The sequence below is a fragment of the Carassius carassius genome, chromosome 23, assembly GCF_963082965.1.
Source record: "Carassius carassius chromosome 23, fCarCar2.1, whole genome shotgun sequence".
In the NCBI taxonomy this organism is placed as follows: domain Eukaryota; kingdom Metazoa; phylum Chordata; class Actinopteri; order Cypriniformes; family Cyprinidae; genus Carassius; species Carassius carassius.
The window spans coordinates 4,999,198-5,009,689 of NC_081777.1; the positions used below are offsets into that span (position 1 = coordinate 4,999,198).

The window sequence follows — 10,492 nt, forward strand, 5'->3', positions numbered from 1 at the left end:
AATGAAGGTCTTAAACAGCTGTTTGTCGGGATTTCAATCTTTATTCACACAAATCTCAATAGATTCTTCTCAAAAGGGCTACATAAATAGCTTTTATTCCAGAGGACTGTTGGATTGTTCTTTATTTTCAAATTTAGCATTGGGATACAAATGGACAGGCAGACAAATACCATTCGCCAGCTCCCGGTCTGGCATTAACCCAATAGAAGAGTAAAGAAAGGCTGTAATGCATGTACTAGGAAACAGAACTGCACATGCACATTACCTGAAAACAGACGACAGTGGGTGAACTTTAAATATAAAATAACTAAGCTGTCAGCTGTCATTTTATCATCTAAACTGAGGGCGTCTTGTTAAATTGCTGTTGATTAAATCACATCGCTGCAAACCTCCTCGAACCGCTTGGCTTCTTGAGCATTTTCTTTGTAAATATGAGTGAATGCTGGAAATCGGATCCAGCACCAGTGTCTTCGGCTTATGCTGGCATGCAAAAACAAACAGGGTTCAGTTTAAAATCATCGGTCAGCTCAAACATCTACAAAAAGCCTCAAGAACTCGTCCTTAACTTGCCTGGACATATTGCACAATAGTACTGTTATTTCATCACATAGGTCACTCAAACTGTGTCATAACGTCAAATCATGACAATGCAGCAAAATCTAATAGATCGCATTTAGGAAAAGGGCTCAACATATTCCAAATGTATAAATATACCATATGGGGTTACCTTTCCTTGTTCACCGAATGAACCAAGGTCTTCGGATACCGTTAAAATACAAAAAGAAAGCCATGAGAACATATTAGCGCTCTAAGTTTAGTTATACATTTAATTCCAGACAGAATACATTTCAAATCCATACCTATTTGAAATCAAAGACCGGTACATGGCAGAGAAAACCGGATTGTTAGTTCGAACAGAAAGCACTGCGATTCTGAAAACAAACTTTACACTCTTCCCAGGGCTTCTGCTGTTATCTGAAAATAAAACGAGTCCTCAAAAAGAAATTTAAATACTGTCAGCAAGAGTGTCTACAGTGGTCTGGGGAGAGACTGAGAGCACCCAGGTCTTGGTCTCTCTCTCTCTCTCTCTCTCTCTCTCTCAAAGACAGACCAGAGCCAATCAGCAGTGAGGTGTGTCCTGTAATGCAACTTCTGTTTCTTTCAAATGCAGTCCTTTCAGTAAGATCCATAGCGATCCTGAACACACATGATCAGATGGAGTTAATACAGCTTCTGTGGACGTATTACATGTATATAGTCAAGACTGAAATGTGTGCGTTCACCTGAATGGTGTTCATAACTCCGTTAGCCAGCACTGCCATCTTCCCTGCAACAGTCTTCACACCTTGCTTGAACTGAGCGATGTCCGGACCGGAGGGAAGCACGTTTTCAAATCCTGATGAGCCTACAGCGATGTACATGAACGAAACAGAGCGCCACAGTCATGTTATATAATACGCCAATAAATATAGGACTTTTTTCCATTTTATAATCTAATTAGCATGATGTAAACAGTACTGAAGAAGTCTTTAAAGTGTTTACCAGAGGAACGGACACTGCCATCACCAAACAGGTCAGCAGAGCTGATGGAGGTGCTTCCAGACATGCCTTCTAGACGAGTCTTTGCTTCATACTAGTGGGGGAAAATAACATATTTAAATAAACAATAAAAAAGCTTCAGTTGCTGACACATACTCCTTATATAGCAAGAATTAAATTGAGTCAAAAATAGTAATCCTAAACTTTTAATTATCAAAATATTGCTTATATATATATATATATATATATATATATATATATATATATATATATATATATATATATATATATATATATATATATGTATAATGTCATATACTTTTATGTATGTATTTTGCTGTTTTTAGTGATTATTATTATTAATTGAACAAAATAAATAGAAATAAAACGTAAAAAAAAAAAAAAAAAAAGTGAAAAAAAAAAACAAGTGTCAAACTGCCAGTCCGAGTCTCAGAACTCAAGCTCTGGTGGGCTCACTGTACCTCTGGGTTACTCTCACGGCCGAAGAACATGTCTGATGAGATGGCTTTAGCATTGGCAAACTTCTGTTGTGCTTCGCTGGACTCTGTGACAGGCACAGACACCTCATGCTTCCGTCGGCTGGGCAACCTGAGACACATGGTGTTACAGGGTTATAAAAACGGCCACAAATCAAATCACTGTCTACTGCATCAGGACGTTATTCAACAAACCGTTCTCCGATTGGCTGGATGCTTGAGATGGTGACCTCGCTGTCTTTAGGCTCCTCCTTCTCCAGAGCCCAGGAAGAGAACGAGGATCCTCCGTCATTGTCCCACCGTGAGCCAAAGCTGTCTCCTGAAGTGAAGGGATTGTCCTTATACCTGAGATCACAATGATTGTGTGTGTTAGCATGTGTGTGATTTGTATCATACACAAATGGTGTCTGAATCAGACATACTTGGGCGGTCCGGAGGCGAAGCCGGGCTCATCAAACATGTCCAGCTTAGAGCGAGAAGAGGATTTGACTCCGACCGGGGTCTCCTGCTCGATCACCTGCATCTCAGCCATCACGGAATGAGACACGGCACTGCAGACGATCAAAGTCACATCATATCAGCCTCATTAAGCCGAATGTACAATAAAATTAACAAACAGACACATCGCTGTGAGATGCAGACAGTGATGTCATGTTTGAGGGGAGTGATGTAATTAACATGACAGTGGTTAAATCGAGGTTGTCGCCGTGTCTTTACCTCCTGTTGCCGAATCCCATGCCCAGCCTCTCCGCCTGTTCCTTTTTCTTGCCCTCAAGGCTCTTCAGTTTCTTCTCCTCCATCTTCCTGTCAATCTCCAGCTCTTTGTAGGCCAGTCGCATCGAGGCCACTCTGTAAGAAATGTGGAGGGAAAAAAACTAAGCTATAGCTCTGATTGCACTGTTCGTGGAGCCATCATCTTACTCGACCACACGCTTGACCATTCAGTAGGTTCTGATCAAAATCTTTTAAGAAAAAGCATTTCAGTTTTCCAGCATCTGCAAATGTCCAAGAGATTGTGAATCTGTGGCATCTGGAGACTCACATGGACTCTTCGGCTTGTTTCTTGGCCTCAGTGACCTGTTCCTCTCTCATTTTCTCTGCCACCTGGGCTTGTTTTTCCACCTCAGTGAAGCTCTTGCTGCTCACCTTCTGGGCACCAAGACCCTTTTTAGCACCAAGCTAAAATCAATATGAAAAAAAAAGGAGTGTAAAGACATTTATTTATGAACAAAGTAGTACCCGTAAACGAGTACATACTATAATATAAATACTAAACATATGCTAAAAATATTTTATATACATACACACAAATGTGAATTGCATTTATACATTTCACTATTTATTCTAATTGTTCTATTGATCAGTCAGACACACCGGCACGTGTGTGTGTGTGTGTGTGTGTGTGTGTGTGTGTGTGTGTGTGTGTGTGACACAGATCAATAGAATACAAAATATACAAATACAATAAAATGTACATTTACACACACACACACACACACAGACACAAATATAGTAAAAATAAAATTTACAAACTACAGTACATATAAATACAGTACCATTTTTATTAATTCATTTAAAAATTACAGTACCGTAATGTAAAAAAAAAAAAAAAAAAAAAAAGTCTAATTATAGAGTTATGAAAGCATGATAAATCTAAGTGAAATATAATTTGATTATCAGATGAATTATGACCCAGTCACCCAGACATGATGTTGACAGGTTTGATGAAATTCATTGAAACTCTTAAGTGAAGAAACAAACCAAAATGACAATCAATCACCAACAAAAGTCTATTAGCACACATTCGTTGCATTTGTCTAACTACGATTATAAGATTCCACAATGCAGACATGTGTGAGTATCTTCGCTGCAAGGCTGACGCCTACTGACAAAAACTGAACACTGCAAGATCAGGAAGCACAATTCCCTTAACAGGAAGTGACAGAGCACCGATTGTTCACATACATACCCCTTTCTTTGCAGCGGCTGGCTTCTTCTTTCCAATAATGGAGGGTTTCACTTCTGAAAACAGACAGCATAGTCAGAGAAAAGTAAACAGGAAACTATTTCTTCCTAGATTACTCCAGACAAGGATCATTAGTGCATGGCGATAGAGGCCAGAGCCTACAGTGCACTGAGGAATATCATGACTCAGAGGAAAGAGAAGAGGTCACATCTCACACAATCAATTCACTTATCAGAGAAAGAGTGTGTTTAAAGTGTACACATGAACACTGGGAACATCCATGCAGCGTTATTATTGAATACTGAACCAGCAAGTTACATAATTAAGCAGAAAATTAGGGCATCTGGAAGCTTTGTGCTGAGACAAATGCTGAAATTGGTCTTAAGATTTACACCAACTGCATCCTGATCAACCATGAAAAGCCGCTCTAATCTCATTCCAGACACAAGTCAATCCAGACTGGAAAACACCTCAGAAATACCATGCTATGAGATCTGGGTCCAGAATGGAAAGTGCCTTGGAGCTCTTTATGAGATTAGAAAACTCTGTAACACTTTATTTTAGGGTCTCTTAACTAGTTGCTTATTAGCATGCATATTATTAGAATATTAGCCATTTATTAGTAGAAATTAAGCACATATTAACCCCTTATTCTACATCGCTAATCCTACCCAATACCTACATTTAACAACTACCTTACTAACTACTAATAAGCAGAAAATTAGGACTCTATTGAGGGAAAAGTCATAGTTAATCATGAATAAGTGTTTCCTTATTCTTAAGTGTTACCGAAAACTCATTACATAACACTTTTTTTAGTGAGTGAGCAACTTTATACACCAACTATGGGAAAGTAAGTAAAATATGCCAATTTTAAGTTTAAGGAATAGCTCTCTCTCTCACACACACACACACACACACAATGCTACAAACTTAGTCCAAACAGCTAATTAAAACATCAAAATCCACAAAACTGTTTCCGCTTGTAAACAGTGTTTAATCTCTATATTTTTTTCTCCTGATTCAGAAAAGATGACTTTTTTTTTGACAATTGAACATTTTTCTGTATCTGTTCAAATAAAGAGAAAAACTTGGGCCACAAAAAGTGCCCCACAATAAGAGTAAGATAAATACTGGTAAATATTGGTAAATACTGGTAAATATTGGTAAATACTGCGTAAATAAGAATAATTATACAGTGCATAGGTTGGTTCTGCAATACGTACAGATACTAGGGAGGTCAATAATAGCAGAAATGCTTGTAGACATTAAAACAATCAATTCCAAGCAATGTTTCAGGCTCAACAGAAGTGCAGCCCAAAGTACACTTCAGTTTGTGTGTTTTAAACTATAAAGAATGGTATGAATATGTATAAAGTATAAATTAAGTGTGCCCACCTCACACATGTGAAACAACATTGGACCTGTTCCACATTTCTTGGATTCTTAGAAATGTGATAAAGTGCTGAATGGAAACAAATATAACTTTGGGGTTCCTATTTTCCCCAATAGCATAAGAAAAAAAATCCATGATAGCATTTGTGACATTACTAAAGAGAGAAAAAAAAAACTAAAAGATTGATTACGTCAGGCAGAACAGAGAAAGATGACAAATCTGCCATCACTCCTTCAGCCAAGTGTTAAAACACCCACACAGCAGCAGCCACTAGTCTTCTAACATTCATTCCCAAGGTAAAAAAAAAAGTGTAATGTAATACATTTACATATTTTTGATGATAAACTCTTGTTTGAGTACAGTAAAGACATTTTTATTGCTAATAAGAAATGAGAAATACATTTCCCACACACTGGACAAGGATGAAACTATCCAGTGTGCATGCTATCAAATGGAGTCTGCATGCATGCATTTGTGTCAAAACTGAATTATACATTTGGCTTTAAGCTCTATTAACAGCATATGTTTCATAATGTTGATCAGCACTGAATTTCTCAATTTTAAATTAAATCAAATCCCAGTCAACAACTGTGTAAGTGCAATATATACACAGTCCCTGATGATACCCTGAATAGATCTGAATGCATTATTATTTAAAAGCAGTAGATTATTTTTACAGTAACACCAAGCTTATAAATTATGAGCAGCTTTGCAGGAATATTATGATAAAGAGGAAGGGGTGGAGCCAAAGCGGCGCACACACTCAAATGTAGTGTCAGTCAAGCGCAGAACCATGCTGCTTCATTCTGATCATCAGCCAATAGGCATCCTGCCATTTAAAAACCATTCAAATCACCTTCAGGAGACTCTTCAGACGTCAATCTCATCGAGTCATCTACATTAACAGAATAGACAGCAGGCTTTGATTCATTTGCAAAGAATGTTGCAGAACTACATTTACTGGCTTGTTATTGCACACAAAAAATATTCTAATGAGACTTAAGTATGTAGTTATGCGTTTGTCATATTTATAAAGTGTTTTTTAAACCATGCAATTTTACAAGCACTTTTTGTTGTTGTCCATAAAAAAGGTTGGTATATGGAATACTTCATTAGTCTTCCAAACAGGTCCTGGAGCTTGACTTACTTAAGTAATTCATCAATGTTTGGTGAGAAAGTACTTCCAAAATAATATGGGGAAATGGGTGATGAAAGGAGAAACAGAAACATGGGGAAGTTGTGATGATAAAATACATTCTGCCTGAGCACTCAAACACACAATCTGGTAAACACTCACCTATTGTGGCTTTAGGACTTGTGCTCAGTCCTTCAATGCTCGGACCCTCTTCAGACTCTGCATCTCACGGACGAGAAATGATTAAATGTAAAGTACTGACAATGAAACGCATGCGTTATGATATGTAATGCAGTCCACTCACGAGTGCTGGTGTCTGAACTCTTAGGATTGCTCTGCTCCAGTTGAGGGGTTATGGCTCCGTTCTCATCTGTTAGGGACGGGGACGCCATGTTCCAGCTGTTGGCAGGCTGCAGGTAACAGAACGATTATCAAATTCCACACATCAAGCTATAATAATAACGACATATCTGCATGAGCACAATAGTAGGTTTTTATTACTATTACTATTTTATTTACTATTTTACTATTTCATTACTATTACTTTCCAAAATTGGGGGAAAAACATACTGAGAGACTGATTATGTTGGTCAGAAGAGATAAAGATGTAATCTGTTGCAAAGTCTCTGTAAAGGGGTTCAATACATAATTCCCTGATATTTCTAGGTTTCTCTGACTGTGAACTAAATAAATAAATAAGACATAAAAGCTCATTTACAATTTAAAACACACAACACTGTGTCCTACCTGTGTGTGCTCGTCAAAGAAGTCATTCTCTCTCTTCTCTACAGGTGATGGCTGAGCACAGCCTGAGTGGTCAATCCACAGCTGAATGACAAAAATCAAATAAATGCCCTGAATGCAGATCTCCAAATATGCACTGGTTGTCTGTTGTGTTTTCATAACTAGTGAGTCTGGGAAGATAAAGCTAATGACTTCTGTGTAAGGTGGAGTTTGTTCAGTGACTCAAGTTCAAAGTTTATTCAATATCACAAACACCACAGCTGCATATAGCAAGAGATGAAATCCAAATATCTCACTGAGGTACGTACATTACATAACTAAAAAGCAACATAATAAAATACATGAAAAATAAATAGTTAGTTATAATAGTTATAATAAGTTATAATTAGTTATAATAACAAGTCAATCACATATACAATAATATATAGTGTCTGTTGTCAGCAGTTCAATCAAACTCATCCACAAAAACACTGTTCAACATCAAAACACAAATGACCCAGACTAAATACAAGTTCATTTGCAACAAGAATAAACATGGTTTGTGATGACCACAGATGTGTAGTTTTTTAAATAACTGGGGTTCAGACTCTAAACATGTTTCTTATGAACACAGGCCTGTTGTAATACAAGTTTACGCATCATGTCCAATGTAAAATCATAATGCAAAACCATTGTGAAAAACTCTGCTTTTAGTGCATGTTAATAGCATGACATTAAATATCTTTTAATAACCAATGCTGACAACAAATCCACGGGACATAGTTCATCTAGGCAGCGAGAATGCTGCAACAGCATGAGATTGGAATACTCACATCAGTGCCATACTTGGAGAGCGCAGCGTTAGCAAGCTGTCGAATCTTCTCTCTGTACATCTGAGCCGCACGACTGTTATACTTCGCATTGGTGTCATTGGTGGTACAGCCATGCTGGCGGAAAAAACCCATCTGTGCACAAAGAAAACATGGGAGTGATGTAACAATCAGTTTCTACAGTATAGGTTAATCTTTAAAGGCACAACTGATGCAACTGCATGGATATTTTAGGGTAGGAAAAGAAGAACTAACCGCGTTGGCATTTCCTCCAACCTGCATACATCTCAGCTGAAACCAGCTCCAGTTGGAATCCAGCTCTGTGGATCTGAAAAGACAACATTCTACACTTTAACTCAACCTCGAACTCTTGCCTAACGAATGAATGTGACCCTCTGTATCACCACGGATGAATAAAAACACTGGCAGACATTCACATGATGGCATCATTTAATAAGAGAGAAAAACAACCGATCCAGACTGACCTGATAAAGCTTAAGTGCACTCCCAATGAGCGATGTATCCCAGAACAGTCAATGCACAGAAACACGCCATACGAAATACTGGCCCAACTCGGGTTCTTAGCAGCACAGTCAAAGCAGGCCTGAAAACAAACATACAATTTCATTACGTATCCTACTAGGGGTGTAACGGTACGTGTATTCGTACCGGACCGTTTCGGTACAGGGCTTTCGGTACGGTGCACGTGTGTACCGAATGCAATATTTTGTTTGTGGAACATAGGTACATTTTCGTGTTTCCAAACGAATATATTAAGTGGCGGAAGTCTCCGCGTTCAGCGCAAATCCCGCCTTGCAGCCGATTCTAAGGCCGGTGACACACTGGCTGTGTGGCGTGAGCGTGGCGTTTCTGCTGCGTGTCAGCTGAGTGACGGCTGCTTCGCGTTTTTTGTGTCTTTACACACCAGAATCGTGCCTGACGCGGCGCTGGCGCGCTGCTGCTACTATAGGTAACATAGAGGGAGACCGCCGAGGCGCAGGATCAGGATCAGGACAGACCAGGATCTTGTCTTCATGACAACAATATCCATACTTCATGTTGAGCATAAATATAAAGCCTACTGATTAAGGACACCGTCAACAGTATTGACGGCAAAATAGACTATGTTTGACAGGTGCAATATGCCAGTGTGTCACCAGCCTAATGCTTTCAAAAGGCATCACGCGAGTGTGAACATCACTACAACTAGGGAAAAACGATTGTAATTCAAACGCAGCTCCAGTCGGCATTTAAACAGACCTTTACTCTTTAATTCCGATCGGTCCGACGCAATAAAATCTGAGCAGGTCTAAAAACTGAAACTGTTCATGCTGCACTTTACACTTCGGAAAAGTTATATATATTTTTTAAATATTAGCAGGCCTACAAGCTGGGATTGTTAATGCTGCACTGTAATCATAGTTATTTGTTTATATTTTTCATTATATTTTATTATATGATATTGGTTTGAGACTGAGAGTATTTTATTTAATGGAGAACTTTGCAGCAGTATTTTATTTCTTATTCTTTTTTAATTTTATATATATTTTATTAAAAAGTATTTAAAAAAAAGTGTAAACAAATTGTTAAAAAAAGTTTATAGTAATAAACAACCTGCAGTTTAATGTTTGCATTTCTTTCCCTTACTGTACCGAAAATGAACCGAACCGTGACTTTAAAACCGAGGTATGTACCGAACCGTGATTTTTACACCCCTATATCCTACTCATTATATATAAACACAGTTTCAAAACGCCTCCAACTCATTTGAATGTATATTAACTCGAGATTTCATGTCCTAATATACATATTTAACGAATATTCATGAGTTTGCTCCATGTGTGGGACACTCCACCTAGAACTCCGTGGGTTTTGAGCTACATTATTACAGGATGAGTCATTTTCCGTCGCCACTGCGTCATTCCCGTCTAACACACAGAGCCGGTAAACCCGCGATCAAGTGATTTCTTTCAAAACAGCTGCTTTAGTCCGATTAGTTTATTAATATTAAGTCACTAGTGTTTGACAGCTGGAAACAGGTGTGTTTCGGATGTGATGTTGACAGTAAACATGATGTGTTTGACGGGACCCAGGCCCCATCAGCACCGGCTTAGCGACACACAAATGACACGTAATCCCACACGAAACAAACACACGGATTTCTCACAACAGGCTAGAACGATACTATAAACATTAACAGATACATTTCAACAAAACCTGGTGCGTTACCTTGTTTGTGGGTATGGAGCGCAAACGTTTAAAAATGGTGAGAATTTCTGTCTTGTTCGGTTCCGACGCCATCTTGCCAACTGAGCAGCGCGAACACAGAAACCAGAGAGGATAAACAGACCGACCGGAAGTGACGTTTGTGGAAAACACAGGTCGCGCGACGAGACTCAAATAAAC

General features: G+C 38.5%; 1 protein-coding gene across 2 annotated transcripts; it reads right to left on the reverse strand.

Annotated features, from left to right (window-relative positions):
• Positions 1–104: 104 nt before the first annotated feature.
• Positions 105–10,473, reverse strand: LOC132101251 (ADP-ribosylation factor GTPase-activating protein 2-like). 2 transcript variants are annotated; one of them, XM_059506040.1, is made up of 17 exons: positions 10,316–10,473; positions 8,572–8,690; positions 8,342–8,414; positions 8,090–8,221; positions 7,281–7,361; positions 6,838–6,943; positions 6,696–6,752; positions 6,255–6,293; positions 4,006–4,058; positions 3,079–3,215; positions 2,754–2,885; positions 2,459–2,587; positions 2,232–2,381; positions 2,022–2,148; positions 1,543–1,633; positions 1,284–1,405; positions 105–1,197 (listed from the first exon to the last, which is right to left on the reverse strand). In XM_059506040.1, exons 1-17 carry the CDS (start codon positions 10,385–10,387, stop codon positions 1,177–1,179), a joined length of 1,641 nt encoding a protein of 546 aa, XP_059362023.1. In that variant the 5' UTR covers positions 10,388–10,473; the 3' UTR covers positions 105–1,176. The 2 variants fall into 2 exon arrangements, with proteins under 2 accessions (XP_059362023.1, XP_059362024.1); XM_059506041.1 differs by lacking the exon at positions 6,255–6,293 and having other exon boundaries at positions 10,316–10,472.
• Between the last annotated feature and the right edge of the window lie 19 nt (positions 10,474–10,492).